Genomic DNA, 22738 nt, shown 5'->3' on the forward strand with positions numbered 1-22738 from the left:
CTATTGACTATCTCTTTATTTGTAAATGCCCTAATAAATGATGATTCACCATGTATAAAAAATTGTATACGTTTTTTTATTTAAAAAAAAATGCTCTTATGGTATGAAATAGAAATCCCTAATACATAAAAGAAGACGTCGACAAGGCATCACACGCGAAATTGAGCGCAAAAGCTGGAGCTTAGCGGTAGAGCCGAGAGGCAAGAAATGTGGATTTTAGTCCATTTGCGCTCTTACCCCCAGAGGGTGGCATCCGTTATCAAGCGGGTCTCTGTAATACAACATCAATTCATTTAGGGGGTTGATTTTTTCATTTATTTTGTTAATTTGTCGTGGAGTTTCAATTTTAAGGTTTCCTGAATGGTGACTTCCGTGGTCGGTAAGTGTGTGTTTTCAAGTTTTTTTGGAGAAAATGTACAGGGTGGTAAAAAAAACATAAAATTTAAATTTTTAAACAATTTTTAGCTGAAATTTCTTTTTGCTCAAATAACTTGTAGTGTAATTCATTAACGTTATTAGAGGATAATGGGTCTAAGGGCATCCGATGCCGCACGAGCATTAGTTTTAACGACGAGAATCTTATATGGTAAAACCGTTTGTATGTTACCTATATGCTGCTCGGGAAGAATGCCACAATGTTCTTATATAACATAAATATTTGAATTTTTTCTTTATTTAGGCGTGGCTTGTATAAAGGACGGATAAAATTTAAACAAACGTCAAAACTCTCAGCTGTCAAAAATAGACTTTGCCTATAGAAACTTATTAATTAATTAGTTTTAATTAGAAAAACACCTGCATGTGCACCAACAAGTTTAATATAGGGCACAAAATAAACCTATACTAAACATTTTTTTGCACCAAGTACTTGCAAAAATTTTGCACCAAGTGCTGGCAAAAAAAAAGGTTTAGTACAGGGTTATTTTTTAATACAAATTAAAATTATTAAATATTTCGTTTTTCTTAATAAAACTGGAAAACTTTTTAATAGCGTGTATTCCCACCTCTATTTACGCAAGCTTGGAGCGCCTGCTGATATTGTCTATGAGATTGGAGATGTGCTGTTGAGGGATATTGTTCCATTCTTCCCGATTAGCATGAACAAGCTCTTCTATAGTCCTAGGCCCTAAAAAGCATGAATCCTATTTATGTCTCGCGATAGTGCGGGCCAATACAAACGATTGATGCCTTTCGATTCCAGATAATCATTTATAGCTCTAAATGATTATCTGGTGGTGAAGTTGGGCGATAACATCCATAAAACCAAAACTCCCACCAACAACTCTACGCCGTAGTGTAACGTAAGGGCCTAAAATCTCTCTCATAATTATCTGTCACCAGTTATTGTGCCTTGAATATAAATTATTTATGTGCAACCCATAAGACATAATACCAGCCCCGAACATAGTACTTCTTCCTGCAAAGGATGGTATGGGATGTACATAAGCAAGCTGGACAGCGGTTGTTGGTTTTCCCCATACCCATATCCGATGGCTATCCTGCACCAAACAAATTCTTGTTTCATTAGAAAAAAACACCACGTTCCAAAGTCCAATAAAATTCTTCAGGTCAAGCCACGTGCTCTTATGCTCACTAAAGTCGACAATTTTGTATTCAAATTATAGTCAGGATATTCTTAATGGTCGACGACACCTCAAACCTGTTCCCAGCATTCACCTCCGCAATGTAGAGAACGATACTTTGAACTCTCAAAGCATCAGGAACGCCTCTTTAGAGTGCTGGTATTGCCATAGTTGGGTTCTTTTCGATGGCTAAGTGAATATAACGGTTCTGTTGTTAATTAGTTACACGCCTTCTACCGCTTCTCGGTCTATCGTGGAGAGAATTATTCGGAGAATTATTATGACGATTCTAAGTGACGATCTCCAAGTCTCTTAGCTACGAACCTTTGAGATTGGGCTTTTTCAAGTAAAGCCATTATTCTTGCATGCGTAATTTAATTTGTGAATTCTCGTACCATCTATTTACGCCAACTCATAGAAAATAACTGTCTTGACCTTAAATCAAACCAAAAATGGAACATACAAAAAAATTATTAGCATTGTTGTTGGGCAACAAATACAATGAATACGAAAGATAAGCATTGATAAATAAGCCCACAAAAAATTGTGAACGTTAATCAATTTCTTCCTATAAAATCAAGATGATACAAAATTTTTAAATCTATTTGTACATATACGCAGGGTGTCCCCTTTCAAATTATTAAAAAATGCTAGAGTATATACAGGAGCCATAAAGAAGTAGTTTGACATAGGACACCGATGGTAGGAAGGGCCTCGTTTTCAAAATACAGGGTGCTGAAATTTAAAAAAAAAACGATTTTTTTCCTCTGCGATTTAAATGAAACTTTTAGGTTTTAAATTATAGGTGGTGAGGCTTTTTAAGGAATTGTAGGTGATTTGACCTGTCCAGGGATGGAGTTGCAGCACATCTATGTGAATTTTTTTGTAACCACTGTTTTTTGGAAAAAAAAAGTTTTTGAAATATTTTATTGATTTTTAATAAAATAAATCCCTTACATTTTTGCGCTCAGACGCACCGTTTTCGTACAAAAAAATTAAATCCATACAAGGATCATTCAAAACTTTTTTGTCACAGCGAAAATTTTAATATCATTACAATAAAAAATAAATAATATAACTAAACAATAAATACTAACCAATTTAAACAATAAACAATTCAAACCAAATGCTCAAAGTATCCTTCATGCATTTCCACACATTTTCTGCACCTGTTGACCCCAGATGTACGCGAGCAAAGACCCCTGGATCGTTTCTCAGAAAGTCCGCAGCTATAACTTTAGCAACAAGGTCTTCTCTGTTGGTTACAGGTGTTGCGTTCATGAACTGTCCCTGGCGCCCCAAACAAAAAAGTCTAGAGGTGACAGATCAGGTGACCTTGCTGGCCAAAGGACTGGACTACCTCTACCAATCTACCTGTTGTTGTACTTCTGATCTAAGAAAGCCCTTACATGCTGGAACCAGAGTTCTCTCTGATCTCTAATATTCTCTTTGACAACATTATTTGCAATTAGTATCTCGATCTTCTGCAAAAATTGACTTCCGATCCGATCTCCTAAAAAAAGTGACTCCCATACGTAAAAATACGATAGTAGGTATGCACCGACACTAAACATGTACACACTTTGTTCTTATTTTTATTGTTATTATTTATTTTATGGAGAATACCATAAAAAACTACCTAAAATTTTCCGGAAATAAAAAAAAACTTATAAAATAAGGAACTCTGGTATGGATTTTATTTTTTTGCACCAGAACGGTGCGGCGGACCGCAAAATGCAAGGGCTGTGTTTTGTTAGAAATAAACAAAATATTCGGAAAAAACATTGTTTTTTTCAAAAAAACTGTGGTGTACCTGTTTTTTTATAAAAAAATTAACATGCATGTGCTGCAAGTCCGTCTAAACAAGTACGTCCTTGGATGAGGAAAGTGTGAGATGCTATAACAACTTTTTGTCTATTTCATTCAAAAAATTTGATGTTTCTTTAGCTATTAGTGTGCGACATCTACTTTAATCGTTTTTATCCGTGACTTTAAAAACTGTCATGGTTGTCAAACTTTATGGTGGCATTTGTCAACCGAGAACCACTACGTTCTTGGCGAAGGGAAGAGTGAGATGCTATGATAATTTTTTTATTCAGGTCATTTAAAAAAATTTATGTTTCTTTACCATCAGAGTAACATCTCTCTTAACCATTTGTTTGCAATTCATACAAACTGAAAACTGTCATAATTGTCAGACTTTATGACTGTCATTTGTCAACCGCGAACCACTACGTCCTTGCAAAAGAAAGAGGGAAATCTTTCTTTAGCTAGTAGCATGAAATCTCTTTTAAATTCTTTTTCCTTTTTATCTCTTTTTGTTCGTAATTAAGGCAAACGTCAAAGCTGTCATGTTCGTCAAACTCCATGGCTCTGATTTGTTAACCAAGAACCACTCCGTCTTTGGATGTAATGGTAGTTGAAAAGAGTGAGATGCTATTATAATTGTTTACCCATTTCATGTAAAAATAAAAAATTTTCATTAGCTAATACGGCGACATCTCTCTTAATGGTTTGTTTGTAAACCAGAAAATCATCAAAACTGTCATGGTTATTAAAATTCATGAATGCCATTTGTCAACTGAGAACCTCTACATTCTTGGACAAGGAAAATGTGAGATGCTATGAAAATGTTGTATCCATGTGATTTAAAAAAATTAATGTTTCCTTAGTTATAAACGCGAAATATCTTATTTTTCCGACAAGGAGAGAGTGAAATTCTATAATAATTTTTTATACAAGTCTTTTAAAAATATTAATGTTTCTTTAGGTAGTACGGTGATATCTCTTTTAATTTCTTTTCTCTTTTCATCTCTTTTTGTTCGTAATTAAGGCAAATGTCAAAGCTGTCATGAACCATGTATACACGCAACCGCTAATGCGCATTAGCAAAATCCGAATTAAGATAAATGTATTACCACCCTTAAACCGTTTTCGCGTTTTTTATTCACATTATTTTAAAAAGATTTAAATATATGGATGATCTCGCTGTACTGCGCATTAAGGTTTCGTGTATACGGGAGAAAATCCAAACTCGCATTAATTTTCAGTGCTGCCAACTAAGAAAAATTTGGAAATCGAGAGAGTGAGATAAAGTTTCCACTTTGATATTGTTGGGGTGTGCCCTATAGTGTTTTCCCAAATTTAATGAATTGTATTTTATTATTAGAGAGATTTCTACTCAATCTCTTAATCTAAATAATTTATCAATTAATTAATTAGGTTAGCAATAAAAAACAGCTGGTTAACATCAACAATAGAATTTCTTCTTAAAACCCTAGTGTAAACACATGCCGAAGCGTTTTTGTTCTAATTCGCATTCACGTGTAAACTTAGTAATGGTCGTCAAACTTCACGGCTATTATTTGTCAACGGAACCACTATGTCTTTGGACAAGGAAAGAGTGAGATGCTATTTATGATAATTTTTTACCCATTTCATGTAAAAAAATTAATGTTTGGTTATTAGGGCGACATCTCTCTTAATCGTTTATTCGCAAATCCATAAAAGCGTCAAAACTGTCATAGTTATCAGACTTTATGGCTGTCACTTCTGAACCCAGAACCACTACGTTTTTGGACAATAAATCTTTAAAATGCTATAGTAACTTTATATCCATGTCATTAAACAAAATTAATATTTTTTTAGCTATCTGCGCGACATCTCTGTTAATCGTTTGTCCGTAATTCAGATAAGCATCAAAGCTGTCATGGTAGTCAAACTTCATGACTGTTATTTGTCAACTGAGAACAAGTACGTCCTTGGACAAGGAAAGCGCGAGATGCTATGATAATTTTTTATCCATAATGTGTAAAAAATTACTAAATATAAAACTACTTACTAAAAAAAACTAATTATTTCCTCAGCTAGTAGAGTGACCTCTCTTAATCGGTTGTCCGTAATTCTAACTAGCATCAAAACTATCATAGTTGCCAAACTTTATGACTGACATTTGTCAACTGAGAACAAGTAAGTACGTCCTTGGACAAGAAAAGAGTGAGACGCTATAAAAATTTTCGATCCATGTCATGAAAAAAAATTGTTTCTTTAGCTGTTAAGGCGACATCACTTTTGATCGTTTGGTTATAATTTAAACAAACGTCAAAACTGTCAGGGTTGCCAAGCTTCATGGCTGTGATTTTTCAAGAGAGAACCACTTTGTTCTTGGACAAGCAAAGAGCGAGAAGGTATAATAATTTTTATCCATGTCATTAAAAAAAAATGATATCTCTAGCTATTAGGCCGACATCTCATTTCATCGTTTGTTCGTAATTTAAATAAGTGCCAAAAATTGTCATGGTTGTCAAACATGGCTGTCATTTGTTAATAGAATATCAGTACGTCCTTGATTAAAGGAACTTACACTTAGAATTGGATTAGAAAGGACGAAGAGCGAATAAGGAAATTTAAATTACGCCCTCAAAATTAATTCATATATACGGTTTTTCATTGTATCTTTTTCCATACGTGTTTCCCCTACCGTATCATCTGGATATGTACAGTTGTTTTCCCGCAAAGAGCATTAAAATGTAAATAATTTTTTTCTGCCGTCTCGCCTCTAATTTAAATCATAAACGGGAGAGAGGCTAAAGCACATAATCGAAAACCTGTCAGGCTGAATAATTGGATTCAAATTTCCCATTCGCGGATAATTTTTTTATTTTATATTTTTTATTTAATTAATCGCCATAAATATGTGGGGACGTTATCGACAACGATTTTTCTTGTATCAATTTTCTTCACTAGCGGTGCCATAATTATGAGATATTATAGAAAAAAAATCCCCTTTGATTTTGATCCCCATTTAATATCCACCCTCTCCAATATTAAACAAAAAAATTTTTATTACACTCTGTAGCGATGCAACTCAACGACCATCATAAAGTGGTGACAAATAACCATCACGCTTCAATAACAGAAGAATCATCCCTGAGGTCGATCAGTTCCGAAGACATTTCTCAGGTGGTTCCCCGTGGTTATTGTTGCGCCAAATCAATTAACCCTGCCGATGGACGTGGTAGGAAATTGCACCTGTTGCAGATGCTTATTTTGCCCTTCATACCGATTTTGGCCTTGATCGTGCAAACATCATTGATGTTAAGGGATATTATGGTGCTGAAGAATGATAGCATTGAAATTGAGAATCAGGTAAGTCGTTGTGTTGGTAAAATGTTTTTTACACCCTAGAAGGTCAATCGCTCAATAAATTACTGAAAGGGAGAGAAGGAATAATGATCATCATCAATACGCGACCCAATTACTTCAAGTTAACATGGTAATAAAAATGAAAACGTTTTTCTGTCACGGTCTTTATGTTCGCCAGACAATAAATTCTCTGTTGGGTGGTAATAAGTGGCATGTGTACTTTGAAACGGGGAATTTCTTTCTTATTGGCAAAAGAAAAACGAGAAATGTTATTCATAAACATTTTATATTACACATAATATTCCAATTAATCGTCGTGAATTTCCAGTAATTTAATGGGTACTGTGATCAAAGGGCTTTCAAAATATGACTGTTTAAAAATGTTACTTTTCTATATAAATATTTACACTTATATTGGTAATTTTCACCTTTATTTATTAATACTAATTTATACTGATTGGCATCTTTTGAGACAAAAATGTTGTCGGGGAAAGTGAGATGTTATGATCCTAATTTTTGAACTTGCTGTTTCAACCGATGCAACATCTCTCTTTATTTATAGTTAAATGATAATTTAGACGAATGTCAAAACTATCATTTGCCATAGTTGTCAAACATCATTACTCCCATCTGTCAATGCATAAATTGTAAATTAGTAAATAAGGAAACAGTATGATTGGTAAATCGCAAATAAATGCCAATACCTTAGTTATTTTAAATATAACACCCTGCAAATTAATAAAGTACATGAAATTCCCAGTGATTTGATGAAGACATGGGTTTTGAGATATCAGCAGCTAAAAATCAGTGTGGTATCTCTCAATTAATATTAAAAAGAAAACTCTGTCAAAATGGCTCTGGCTCTGTCATATATTGACATAAATAAATAAATAAAATCATTTGTCCCAGCTGTCATTTATCCACTGACTAAATTCTGGGACAAGGAAAGAGCGAGATGTTAATGATTCAAATGTTTGATTTTTGATTGTAAGACATTTTTCAAAAAATTACTCGTATTTTTTAAAGAAACTACTACAAACGCTGTGATATGTCTTTATTAATAGTTCATTGACAATTCACACAAGCATCAAAACTACCATTATCATAGATGTCAAACTTCATAACTGTCATTTGTCAAGCGAGAAATAGTAGCCAGATAAGGTGCCCTTACATCAAATGATAGACTATGCCCAAATTTAAAACAAGGTTCAACTAAGTTTTAGAAATCAACATTTATTGGCTATAAAAGTTGTTTTTTCTCGTTTCTCTTTACAGCCAACTTAACTGTATTAATATCGGTAAGCTGTAAACGAAAACGAGAAAAACACAAAACTATAAAAATGCCATCAATTCTGAAAAACAGAAATATGTACGTAATATTACATTAACGTTCTCTCTAGAACGTTAATGTAAACTCCTGACTCTAGGAGTCAGATATTCTGAATGTCCCAAGAAGGTTTCTAACTGATCTATGTAACAAAAGACTATTTCAGAGACAGAATATTCTACACATCTCGTAAATGTATACTCTTAGTATATTTTGTTTAATGCTAGAATAAAAATGGGTAAAGCCTAAAAAAAAGTAATTTCCTAATGAAAATTCGTCTGATAATTATCCAATACCCCATATCGGAATCGACCGGAAAAACAATTAAGACATCGAGGTTCAATTCTCGGAATCAAAAACAATTACATCCTGGGTATATAAGGGAATATATAAGACTAGGTTACATCCATATAACCATCATCCACCAGACGCATGGCGGAGTAGAGGGTTAAAAGACGCTAAAATTTAATTGCAAATATATTTAAAGGGCGAACCGATAACGATTAATTGTCCATATATTTTAATTTGTCATTTGTCGGCCGTAATTAACTTAACGAATGACTATGTGGCGGGGCGACGGCCATCATGCCAAAGGGATTAAAAACACACCCTTGGTAAATAAGCGCTTATGTGGAATGAGGTTAATATTTGGTCTATAGCGCCCATTTTTATGTTCTAAAGGGTTTTTTTGGGGTCACTTTACCCCAGTAGATAGTACATTTAGTTTGTACTAGTTATATGCAGGGACTTTGTACATTGTTTACCATAGGTATTAGCTAGAAAATAGCAACATTATATAAAGCTGTGAAAGACATCAATTTTACACAGTATTTATACATTTCATACTTTACTGCAGCATTAATTGGAAAGGAGCAAAATATTGTAGAAAGAGACCGAGGTATAGAATTTTCAAACAAACTTTTTTATTAACCATAAGAAATAATATGCTTTAATTTAAAAAAGACCTAGTAGAGTGACTAGTAACTATTATAGTTATTAAAATATCAAAAAACTGAATAAGGAATTCAATTTATCAATAAAAAAGTCTCTTTCTAATGCCCTATTTTGCCTATAAGTGTGTCTTTGTTCGAAGGATTAATTGGGTAAATAACAATGAATTTCCTCGTTGGTAGTATGTCCGAATTACCGGGCGCTATTAGGATTTAAAATCGAAACCTTTAATGGATGTTTATTGCGAAACGAAGTTAAGTCTATCGTATCGGACAGGGAAATTGAAAGCAAGAGCCAGTTTCACCTGTGGGGGATTAGAAAACAAGGAAGTAGATGTTTTATTGAGTCAATTCAATATAGGATCGAATTTTTGACCTAAAATATAGTACAAATAGGGAAATACTTAGAAAGGACTTAAATTAATTTTTTTAAAGGTCACCGCCGCCACCGAACTGGGTAAAGTGGTAACCAGGATGCAACTGGAAAGATCAGAAGTAGCGTTTTATTTATCCACTGGAGGCAAGAAATATAACAGGTAAGCATCCGCAATAAGAAAAATATATATTTAAAAAGGCAATAATAATATTTAATTAATTCAAAAAAAATAATACTTCATCATATCTAAGTGCTACTTAACTTGCACGCTCTTAGGGATGATTTAAAAACCAACTTTCCAATTTCGTTTCCTGTGTCTCTAAAAATTTACTGCTGCTCCTCACATTGCACAACCCTCCCTCCTGTTTACTTTTCCAGCAGCACGTGTTTGTCGCTACGGAGTTGTAATGAAATTATGATAATTGTATACATATTTGAGTGTTTTCGTATTTTCAGATAAAAATTTATATATACGTAGGAACGCCAAGAATACGTCAACAAATTAACATTTAATCATTTTTTTTTTGAGCAACGGGACATACAAAAAAATAAGACCGGTTCTCGCCTAATATTCAAAAATATCAATTATTACTACGGTGCCACCTCACGTCTGTTATTAAAACAGATAAATTGTTACTAATGCACATTCCAGAAGTCGAAAATGAATAGATTAATATTTTATGAGAAAGTGTTTTGTTTTTTTTTGTGTAAAATTTATTTTTTATCGCATTTTTAAAAAATTGTCTGTACAAATTTTGGGTTAATATTAACTTTGCGGCAGCTGCTACGTTTGGGTGTTTTTTTCTTTACGTGAAAAGAGGTTTTTTTCTTTTATATAATTTATTTATTTTTCTCTATTTTTCTTTCTTTCCTTTTTCTTCTTTTTCTTTTACTAAATTTTTCTTGTGTTATGCACTGTGTTCATATTAATGTTAGATCTCTTTTAAATAACTTCAATCAATTTAAAGATCATATTTCTAAATATTATTATGATATATTTACTTGGTATAACAGAGCGCTGGCTTAATCAAAACGTAGCTTACGAAAGTACTTCTATTAATGGATACCATCTAGTTAGACAAGATCGCATTGGTAGTAGGCGAGGGGGTGGGTTGAAATTTATATAAAATCTAACATTCAGCTTTCCATCTTAAAAAGTGAGTGCCGGGCAATAATTGAACATATATGGGTAAAGGTAAAGATAATGGGTGAATCAATTATTATCGGAAATATTTACAGACCTGCTGGAGCCAACTGTCAGGAATTTTTAAATTATTTTGAGGATGTCTTAATTAATTTTTACACCGGTTGTAACCAGATTTTGTGTTTTGGTGATTTTAACATAAATGTGCTGGATAGTGATACTTCTCAGGTTATTCAGTTAAATAATATTTTGGATACCTTTAGTCTCAGTCAGATGTTTTCAGAACCAACAAGAGTATCTAATTTAACTTCTACAGTAATCGATTTGATCTCCTGCAATCCTAACATTGCACAGGATGTTGGCACTCGAGATGTTAATGTGTCAGATCACTTACTTGTTTATGTCCATCTGAATCTAATTAATGCCGAAACACCCAATACTTCATATTTGTTTAGATCCCTAGACCGTATTGATTATGCTCAGTTTCAGGACATCGAAAGTGTATCTTGGAATTCCATTTATCTGATTAACAACATTGATTCAAAAGTAGATTTTTTAACGTCAGCAATATTAAGCATTTTTGATACACATGCACCGTTAAGAATAAAAAATGGTAAAAAAAACGTATAATCCCTGGATAACAGATAACATCAGATTGATGAAAAATCTTCGTAATCAAGCACTTAATCGCTTTAAGCGCACTAAGGATCATGTCCATTGGCATTACTACAAAAATCTAAGAAATCTTTCAAGTGCTATAAGAGCTGAAAAAAAAACATATCTTAATCACAAGTTTAAGAATTGTAGTTTGAAGGAGAAATGGGCTGAGCTTTAAAAATTAAATGTTCTTAAAAATAAAAATAAAACAATTCCAGATCACCTAAAAAATGTTGACCAATTAAACAAATATTTTACTGAAACAGGACAAAATAATAAAAATGCTAAACCTGCTTTGACCTGCTGATTTGCTGAACTTTTATAATAATTACATAACATAACATGACTTTTCAATTTAATTCTGTTGATGAAGGATCAATTTATAAAATTATTCTTAATATAAAATCTAGAGCTTTTGGTGCAGATAAATTGATTATAACACTTCTCTCTGTTTGCTGTCCTTTTATAATACCATATATAACACACATCATAAATAGTGTATCGAAACTCATACTTTCCCAAAAACTGGAAAATAGTAAGTCAGCTGAGATCAATATCAATTTTGCCAACTTTCTCAAAAATGTTGGAAAAAGCTATGGAAACTGAGATAATCAACTATGTTAACATACTTAATATTATTCCTTCCAAACAGTCGGGATTTAGACTCCGATATAGTTGTTTGACGCCACTGTGTGATTTAGTGGACGATATTGTCACTTTTCAAAATTCTGGAAATGCAACTGTCTTGATACTATTAGATTATTTCAAAGCATTTGATATGATGAATCATAATATCTTCATTGCGATTTTAAAATATATAAGCTTTAAGGAGGCTTCGTCTTCTTTAATTAATTCATTTTTGTCAGACAGAAAACAGCGAGTTGAGGGAAAAAAATCAGAATTTTTGAGTGTCAAAACAGGAGTACCTCAGGGTAGTATACTTGGCCCACTTCTATATAGCATATATACCTTTAACATTGCAAATTCTTTAAAATATTGTAAATATCATCTCTACGATACTCAAATTTATTCGTCATTTATACCTAGTTTGGCTGCAATATCAACAGAGCAAATAAATAATTAGGGGAATTACTGAAATCTTCGGAAGATCATTTACTGAAAATAAAACCTGGCAAATCGACAGCCATTCTATTCTGCAATGAAACTTATAAAAGTATAAAACTTTAACTAGGCAACAATATAATAGAATTTAAAAACTCAGTTAAAAATCTAGGCTTAATATTGGATTATAAATTAAAATTTAAAGAACATATTACTTTTTGTTAAAAAAAAGCATATTCGATGTTGAAACTAATTTATTCATATAGATATTATTTATCGCAAAAAACTAAGGCTATGCTCTGTGAAACACTCGTTTAATCATGTTTCAACTTTGCTGATCACGTATATGGGCCTTTTTTGGACAGTCTGGACATAAAAAGGGTTCAAAATTCAGTGCAAAATTGCTGTCTGAGACTCATGTTTGGCATAAGGCGTAGACAAAGAATATCTCACAAATTATCCGACATAGGATGGCTTAATATGAGTGGACGGCGCAATTTACATTCAACAGTTTTTTTTATAAAATTATTAAATTCCAATGTCTCCATATCTACACCGCAAAATTAAATATCGCACCGATGTTCACAACATCAATATCCGAAAATTAAACCTTTTAACATACCATTTCATAAACTGAAACACTTAAGAAGTCATTTACCTATCAAATTGCCTCTGTAATTAATAAATACAAAATAATGGACTTTTCTTTATCGATACCAGTCTTCAAAAGAAAGTTTAAATCCAAATTGGTTCAAGAGCATTAATTTGCACATCATCTCACTATGCTCTCTCATTTCTATCTGATCCTACTTATCTTCTGTTTTATTTTAATTAATCTCTCTCCTTCTCTCTCTCTCTCGCTCTCTCTCTCTCTCTCTTTCTCTTCTCTTTAATTTCTCTTGTAATTTGTAAACTAAATACTATATTGTTTTTTTTCGTTGCTCACTCCTTTGCAGCCATGCATTGTCCTGAATATGGCAATAAATTAATAGTAACTTTCATTCCTTTTAGAACTGAGAACACACACTCACACAAAAATAGAAAAATGTTTCTACCTATGATTCAAAAATGACCTCTATCATCGGGTCAGATCCCAGTTCCGGTGTAGGCCCTATATGAAGAGTTGTCTCCTAAGAGAATTTTCTTTATTTAATTTTTTTTAAGAGCAGTAGTGCCAACCATATCCTACTACAAAAAATTCCCTAGGTACAAAAATCCTTACTTGATTAGGCATCCTTTTTTTATATTTTGGAGGGAGTACTGCCCCTTACCCCTTTCGAAACAGATCTGAAAATTCCCTAGAAATACATGTTGTCTTTTTATCGTCTTCTTTTTTGAATCTCAGTGACAGCTAACGTTTGCCATTGGGTCAGATTCTAACTCTGGTGTTGACACTATACAATGTGTTTCGAACGGAAATTTAATTTGTCCTTTTTTTTGGAACGCAGTAGGGATAATCTTTTTCAAAATGTATTACCTAAAACAAAATTGCCCTAGACACATATACTATACTTGATTAGGCGTTCTCTTTCTTCCCTTATCTAAAGAGTTCTAGCCTCATATTTAAAAATTATATTTATTATTAACACAGCTGACGTTTGCCATCGTATTTACATAAATTGTTTCCCTCCCAAAAAAAAATATGTTTTTCTTTGTACGGCTTTTTATTTTAAGGACAATACTTCTAACCCTGTTTGCAAAACAGCAAAAATTCTCTAGACGTTTGTTATTCAATGTTCTGAAGATGGCAATGAATTAACAGAAACTTTAATTTCTTTTAGGACTGATAGAACGGACCTAACAACCAGGTTCGTCTTAACCAATGAAGCGGTTGGTAATATGAGTTTTTGGCCTCCCATAGCTTTGCAAATTAACGGTACTAAAACCTACTTGGACAAAAGTACTTTTGTTAAAAAATTGATTTGGTTCAGGTAAGTTGAATGAATTTAAATCAATGAATTATATTGATTTTTCTTACGATTTAAAGAAGTGCCATAAGCCCCGAGTCGGAATCAGAAGAAGCTCCGATGGCGGATATTTTAGCATGGTACACGTCGGTCAATGCTGCCATGCTCGAGCATTTGACTCAGCAAATAAAAGAAACTGATACAAGTGGCGTATGGAGGTATTATTCTACAATTAAAAAACAAACACAAAAAAATGTATAAAAATATTTCAGATATTTGTTAGCATTTAAAAATTTGCTAAAGAGTATTGAAAGCACTGGGATCGCGAGCGTTTATGGGGTGAATTATTTTGGACAAGGATATCTGGATCAGGATAATCACATCAGTTATATACAACATGATTCCATCGCGAAGGATCTGCTGAATACCTCCTTAAATTATGTCGCCAAGTTGAAGCAGGAATATAAGAATTTGTCGTTGACCATGTCGGATTATGGAAATATTAAGCAAAAGTTGGCAATTTTTTAGTCTAATGATTAGTTCGTCGATGGTAGTAGAATAGTCCGTGACAACCATCGACGTTCTGAGCAGTACCTTAGTAATTCGTTTTTTTTTTGTTAAAATTTAAGTTTTTTTTAGGAATGATATAATTATTAAAAATTTGAAGCGCAAGTCCAACTATACTGAAGCCCAAAACTATTTTGTCTCTATAGCTTTATATATCGACGAACTGCGCAAGCTTCAGAGGTCTCTAAGGGTGACTATTGGGTAAGCAACCAATTATTCCATTTTTAAAATTTATTGAAAAGCTTAAAAACTATTCCCGATAGGTGACGTCTGTTATCGGATTAGATGCAGAATTCAGTGTTGCCACTGGTTATGGTATTTTTCCCCTAAAAAAAGAGAATTTAACTATTTTTTGTTAAATTATAGGAACAGTGTTAGCAATAATATTATAATATACATATTTGCTTTAGAGGTTCGTTATAGTTATTTTTTTGTTTTAAAGGCAGTACTGCCAACATATTTTATGAAAACACGTAGACCGAACAACTTTCCACTTTACATTCAAGAATGACAGTTGACATGTTGACTCGATTTCAGTGTTGCCACTATTGAAAATAAACAAATAGTATTCTTTATATTATTTTTTAGTGCAACGTTTCCAACCATTTTTTAAATCTTTAACATGACTTTTTAGGCCATAGAATCAAAAATTACAATTGTCATATTTGACGCCTTTCACCGGATCAGATCAAGGTTCCGGTGATGCCACTATGTAGAATATATTTTTCCCCCAAAAAAAGGGGATTTCATCTTGTTTCTTTTTATTTTGAGGACAGTGTTACCAACATTATCTGGAAAATACACATTTCCTTCAGCAATTCCAAAACTTTTGATAATGATCTATTTGCGTCCTGACGCGCAGATTCGAAAATTACCGTTGACACCTGAAGTCATCGGATCAAATGAAGAATTCAGTGTTGCCACTGAGGGTATTTCTCCCCAAAAAAAGAGTATTTTTTTAGTTATTTTTTATTTGCTTTGATTAAAAGCATTGCCAACCTTTTTACCTACTTATTAAAAAACGTAAAAAGAACAACTGTTCCCGCCTTGAATTCAAGAATAACAGTTGCCATGTTAACTTTTCATTATTGCCCCTATTCGGAGAATTTTTCCAATAAAAAGATAATTCTTGTTATTGGTTTTTTCCAGGGCAGTGTTGCAACAATTTTTGGAATATATTCCTTAAGCGTACTCTTCCACACCTTAGAATCAAAACTGACAGTTGACTTCTTGATAGCTGACATCCTGGTCATTCCTGCCACTTCGGTGCTGCCACTACACACAATATATTTTCCCGCATAAAAAAAGATTTTATATATTTTGGGGTCAATGTGACCAATATTATCTGGAATATACATATTAGCTTCAGCATTTCCAAAAATTTTGCGATAGCTTATATCTTGTAGATTGAAAACTGACGGTTGACACCTTGACAATATTGGCAGGTTCTCTCGAAATAAAAAAGGTTTATTTGGCTTTAGGCTTCTCAGTGTTCCGAACCTTATTTGAAATTAAATTCCCTACTGCTAAAACTCCCTAGATACGCCTTTCTCCTTCCTTATCTAAGATGCTTTACGCCTTAGATTTAAAACCAACTGCTAGCCCGGTGACAGCTTAACGATTTTGACATTCTTTTTAAAAAATAAAAAGGAGAATTTTCTCTATTCAACTTTCGGTTTCTTTGTTGGCGTTTAGATGTTTTCTCTTCTACCTTATACAGCACGTCCATTTAGTACTCCCTCCCTCCCTTATGGCTGTAGTTTTTGTGTGAATTTTTTTTGTATACAGAGGGTGAAAAAAGCATATTTCAAGATTATTTTGACATATACAAGGGTGTTCATATAAGGCGTTGCAGAAAAATTTTATATTTTTTTTTTGTAAATGAAACATCCTATATAATATTTGATTTTCTGATTCCGCGTCAAAATTTACATTTACAACAATTTGATGTATTCCATGTTATACTTTAATCAAGTAGTTTTTGAATTAAAGACTGCTGAAATTGATCTTTTGCAAGAGGCTGTAAATCCATAACTAGTATTATTATAATATAGGAAAAAAAAGACGAGTGACATTAACATTTTTTCTTCCACTAAATACATCTTAAAAATTTAAGAAACGAATATTAAAATCATTTTATCCTATGACAAGTAGTTATAGCTTTGTTCGCGGTGACATTCCTATACAAGTTCAAAATTACTTCGCATGCGCATTGTTAAAAAGATCGTTCGCGGTGATCAGTCCTGAACTTCTAGTTCGAAATCCTTCCGTTCGTGGATGCTTTGTTAAGCTTCGGTTTCCTACGAAGCGGTACCGCAAAAGAGCGGCCGTAATTTAACGGCACGCTTCGCAGCGAAAAAGCGTGTATGTGCTTGCAAATCGAAGTGTGTTCCTCCAGAGCGTTCGGCACAAAAAAAACGGCACCGTAATTTCGGAAGCGGCCGCTCTGTACGTTGGGATAGTGCAAACACGATTTTTGACGGTAGTCTATATAAACGTTTTCGGGTGAACTGCAGTCTTGTGTAGTCAGTGTAGTGATTGTTCGTTTAAATAATATCTAATAATTAGAAATGGCTGAAGAAAATAGTTGGTCTAGCAAACAAGATGAAATTTTAATTGATTTTGTTCGAACTCATGAATCACTTTTTAATGTAAAATTATCAAAATACCGAAAGACGGAACTATAACAAAGCTTATGGCAGGAAATTGGGATTACACTTCGTAAAACAGGTGAGTATTAGTTATTAATAATATAATTATTATATACATATACATATATATCGTTATCGTATAAGGTTTCAATGTTCTCTAGAGTAACGATCTTGCCATTCAATGGCGCCAAGTCCATTGAAATAATTCTTGAATTTATCACGAATTTCAAGTGATGTCTGTCGGGCACGTGCATTATTTTCCGCTAGATTAATCAGATTTTCTGTTGGTAGAGGCATAACATCATCTACTGTAGCTTGATTAGGAACAGGTATTTTTGCTTCACGCAATATATTGTGCAATATACAGGCACACACAATTAACATATCTGTTGTTTCGGGAGGTACAGCTATGGGTTGAAACAAAATGCGAAAATATGCACATAGTATTCCGAAAGCATTTTCAGTCGTACGCCTCGCACGAGATAGGCGATAATTATACACTGCTTTATCATGATCAATTGCTGATTGCCTTCTTGGAAAAGGTTTCATTAGATTTTCGTGTAAAGCAAATGCCTCGTCCCCAAGAATGACGTTTGGAAGAACAGTGTCTGTTCTCGGAAGCTGTTGAGGAGGAGGGATGTTAAATTCGTGATTTAAAATTTTCCTTCCAAAATTGCTTTTAAGATATATTCCTGCATCTCCTTCCCGACCGTATGATCCAACGTCAATAGCGACAAATTTTAAATCCGCATCGACAATGGCAAGCATGACAATAGAATAAAATTTGTAATTAAAATACAGGGATCCGCTTTTTTTGGGTGATTTTATTCGAATGTGATTTCCATCTATTGCTCCAACACAATTCGGAAAGTTCCATTTGGATAAATATTGTCTAGAAATTTTGCGAAAATCTTCCATTGATGGTGGTGGTATGATATCATTGAGCATCCTTTTGACCATACTAGTTGCTACCTGTCGTACTATAACATCAATCCATGAATGACTTATTCGAAATTGAAATGCCAAAGATCTGTAGGACTCGCCGGTAGCCAGAAATCTAAAAAGAATGAGCTGTGTAATAAAAGGCAATACTGTTATAATAAACTGCTCATCATAAAAATCGACTCACCCACTTTTTTGGCCAATATTTGATACCTCGCCATTTAAAAATAAGTGAACGGATTTTGAAAAACTTGGTAAATTTTAACTGCTTGATTCTTTGGCTCCTATGTCTAATTTTATTATTGTAATTTTCTGCACACTGGATATATTACAGGGTGTTAAAGACAGAGATGTTTTTTTTTTTAATTTCAAGTATTGTACACTTGTGGAGTAGTTGAGTTTGATGGTCCTAGTAGGCAACAATAGTATCTGTTAGATGATCCCTCGGGACGTTTTTAAGATTTTGTCAATATCTTAGCCTACTACGATTTTATAGTAATTTTTCCACTTTATTCCAGTGTAATCCCAAAATTGAGAAAACTATGGAAGGTATCGATTGATTTTCAATGTAGAGTTTAATTATAGGTTATGTTCTTTCAGTTTATGTACTTTGCCAGATCCATCGAAAGAAAAACGGAAGGTATCGCCTTCCCTTTCTTTAACACCCTGTAATATATCTTGTGTGCAGAATATTCCAATAATAAAATTAGACATAAGAGCCAAAGAATCAAGCAGTCAGAATTTACCAAGTTTGTCAAAATCCGTTAACTTGTTTTTAAATGGCGAGCTGTCAAATATTGGCCAAAAAAGTAGGTGCGTCGATTTTTATGACGAGCAGTTTAGTATATTAATCTACGAAATGAGAAAATGTTTGATTATTGTCGAGAGATTGTGTAATCTTAAAAATGATAAAATTTTCCAAGAAGTGCTGTTTACAATCCTATTTTCAACCATGATTATTTCTATCAGATGGGCAATGTAGCAAATACTGACAAAATATTTAATTTAGTACCTGTTGTGGAGAAGTGACATGGTATGGTATATATGGTAACGGGAAAGCTGTACTGGAAGTAAAATGCAACAAATTGGCGATTCTGGAACTGTTTCTGCGAGGGAAGGAGAATACAGTAAAGTCAAGTCTAAATTTTACAGAAAATTTCTTTTATTAAAGGCATTTAATTAAAAAAATCTTGAAAATTTAGACTTGACTTTGCTGTACTCTCCTTTCCTCGCGTAAAATACAAAATGTGACTCTTCCAAACTGTTAAAAATACAGTAATGTCAACATTACATATTATTATAGACCTAGTTAAAAATAAACAATTACATATAATGATAGTGTGATATTTAATTATTTTTTGACATTTCAGATATTGACTGCAGTAAACGTTGGGCTTATATTAGAGACTACTACATTAGGAAAAGGGGAAAACCCAGTACCGGATCAGTAGGAGAAGCTGCAAAAAAAGGTCGGAGTTACTGTGTTTTTTTAGATAGCTGCCCAAGTGTAAAACGGAAGTAATAATGAATGTGTTTTTGAGATCAAGCCTCTGTATTATTCTTATTTTATTATCCTCAAGAACTATTAGAATAGCCAAACTTAGGTCGTCCATCTTTCAAATACCACACACAATCTTTGATTTGAACTGAGAACTGGCTCTTGCCGCCGTATTTCATCGCACCGTATTACTTTACAGTAATATTCACCGTCCAAAGCGGCCGTACAACTCGTTGACAAAAACGGCCGCCAAATTACGGCCGCTCTTTTGCGGTACCGCTTCGTAGGAAACCGAAGCTTTACTTGTTCAGGATCAATCTATAACTAGTCCAATCGATCCTTGGACTCTCATTAGAATTTTGAGTTCTGGACTTGCGCAGCCGATTTTTAATGACATATTTGATGTATGTCGACTATTTACTCTTTTTTGTGTTTATTTTCGGATAAGTGGTGCTTATTTTAATTTTAAATTTAAAATCAATAATAGTTATTGTTACAAATAATTATTGCTTGTTCTACTGTTTTTTGTTACCTAGTTTTATGTTGCTTAAATAGCAATTCCTGTTTTAATTAAATCGATTTGGTTTTAGATTAGTTGTCCATAGTAAAATTGCAATGTCTGATCATTTACGTTCCAGTGATGAGGACTTGGAGAAACTCTTAGAAGTTACCGAAGTTTCCAGAAATGTTGGATATTTTGAAAACATTGTCTCATAATTTGATGATAACCTGTATTTACAACATTTTCGAATGAGCTCAGCACTGACGAATAAACTAGCAGTTCGATTTGCGGCATCCTTATAGAACAGGAAGGAGACTCAGAAAAAATAACTCCATCAAAATTTATTACAGTATTTCTTAACCATTTCTCTGCTTTAAATCTTTACTGGTTAAAGAAAAAAAAAACTTCCTAAACAAAAAAATCGGAAAACATAACCCATACTAACCCAAACAAATTTAGATCTCAGAAATACAATTATAAATAAAGTAGTAATCTAAAACTTACCATTAAAAAACTAGTCATCAAGAACTTGATGTTAAATTTAGGCTCTGTGGGGACAAATCAGAAACCATACAATATCTAACATTAAGCTGTTCTTACTTAGTTTCCACAGATAACATAATTCGACATGACGTGGCAAAAGTTATACACCATTCATTAAGAGAAGAAAAAGAACTACCCACAGACATGGTCCCATACTACAAATAAAATCATAAAGAATGTATCGAAAACGAAAACGCAAAAATCCACAGGAACAAAACTCCTATACTCTTAACTTTTTACTTTATACCTATAAACTCTTAACTAATTGAAAAATAATTCACAATAGATCAGGTATCATAAACTTCCACAAAAAAGAAAAAAACAGCAAATATAATTGATATAACAAAACTAAAGGATAACTCAACTTAAGACAGAGCCGTAGCAAAAAATTAAACAACTATTTACTTAGCACATAGAATAAAAAATATATACTTACTTCGGTGTCTTACAAGCCATTCCATGACTATAACCTGAAAAAACAATTAGAAAAACTTAACATCTCTGCAACTGAACAGATTATACTCCATTATCCAAGATTATCCAAGACGCACGCAGAAGATATCAGGCTAATGAGCAATGATGAGTTTGCACCATTGAGCCTATAAGAGAAGTACAGTAATTACTAGCTACGGAATCCAAAAAAGCATCAATATAGAGCGTACATTTCAGCTAAACAACAAGCTGAGAAAGTATGAAAACAATTGTCAACGTTGTATCTCAGTAGGGACAATCTCACTGAAACGAAAGGATTCTTGCAGGTAAGACAAAATCAACTCATCGGCGCTGAAAACTATAGAAAGTTTATCCTTCATCTAGAACTAGCATCCGATAAATATAGACTAAAAATATGTCATGACAAACCAGAGGCCTTCCGCATTTATAATCAAGATGCTTATATAGATCCGCGGGATGACAAGCAGGAATACAACAAGTCTAAGCCATACTAAAAATACGACCTTAAATACTAGATGGACAATAATAATGTAATCAATTGTGACAAAAACAATCAGGACAGACAATCAAATAATATACAACCAACTAGATCCTTACTAGACACAAAAAGATCGCATAGATTATTGACATAAGGTTATCCTGCGACCACTAAATAAAAGAATTGCAAGCAAAAAAAAATACAAAAAAATCTTATATGTACTATCATAGAATGTTCGGCAGATCATGGGGCTCACACCAAAAATGATACACTGGTAGTTCACAATGGTGAGACCCATCATTACATATAGAAGAAACAAGACCTTTATGTAAAAAAACTAGGGGTACGTATTAGTTCAGTTTTTTCCCATTTACTCGAAAACTAAACAATTTCCAAGAAAAACTCATTAGACATTATTTAAAGAGAATTCGGTTTCCTACAATTTGATATGTATCATAACTAAAAACAAGGCAAATAATATTTTATGCAAAAAAACTAAGAGTACGTATTTGTTTAGTTTTTCCCAATTTACTCAAAAAATAAGAATTTTGAGAAAAAAACTCGTAATACACCTTTGAAGGGAATTAAATTTTCTTTCATTTGCTATGCATTATACTACATATATAACCAAATAGCATCACTATCGTGGCATGAGGCAAAAAGGAGGACTGTTATTCAGATACTTAATAAAACACAAAGAACAGAAGACTTTGGGCGTATGGGACTAAGACGAATAAAACTAAGATCACACAGCTTTGTAATAAAGGATAGAAAGGGGTTACCCAGGTTAGTCAAAGCGGCTCAGTATGGTACTTGTGTCCAACTGATGAGAGAAGAGGGTCGAATCTTTGCAATCATTACAGAGGACAAGGCAGCAACAAACGCTTTAGGACAGTTTGAGACTCAAGTTTGAGGTCAAAGACCTAGACAGAGAGCAAGACAAGCCAGAGATT

At 33.2% G+C, this 22738-nt stretch overlaps 1 protein-coding gene across 1 annotated transcript in view; it reads left to right on the plus strand.

The window, feature by feature from the left end:
- The first annotated feature begins 246 nt into the window (after positions 1–246).
- LOC126734221 (uncharacterized) overlaps positions 247–22738 on the plus strand; it is a 33723-nt gene continuing 11231 nt past the window's right edge. Inside the window, exons 1-7 of the mRNA XM_050437758.1 lie at positions 247–379; positions 6442–6731; positions 9441–9541; positions 14026–14175; positions 14232–14369; positions 14424–14663; positions 14791–14919. Of these exons, the coding sequence (XP_050293715.1) occupies positions 361–379; positions 6442–6731; positions 9441–9541; positions 14026–14175; positions 14232–14369; positions 14424–14663; positions 14791–14919 (1067 nt within the window). The 5' untranslated portion in view covers positions 247–360. The remainder of the gene's footprint in view (positions 380–6441; positions 6732–9440; positions 9542–14025; positions 14176–14231; positions 14370–14423; positions 14664–14790; positions 14920–22738) is intronic.

Source organism: Anthonomus grandis, chromosome 1, assembly GCF_022605725.1.
Source record: "Anthonomus grandis grandis chromosome 1, icAntGran1.3, whole genome shotgun sequence".
NCBI lineage: Eukaryota > Metazoa > Arthropoda > Insecta > Coleoptera > Curculionidae > Anthonomus > Anthonomus grandis.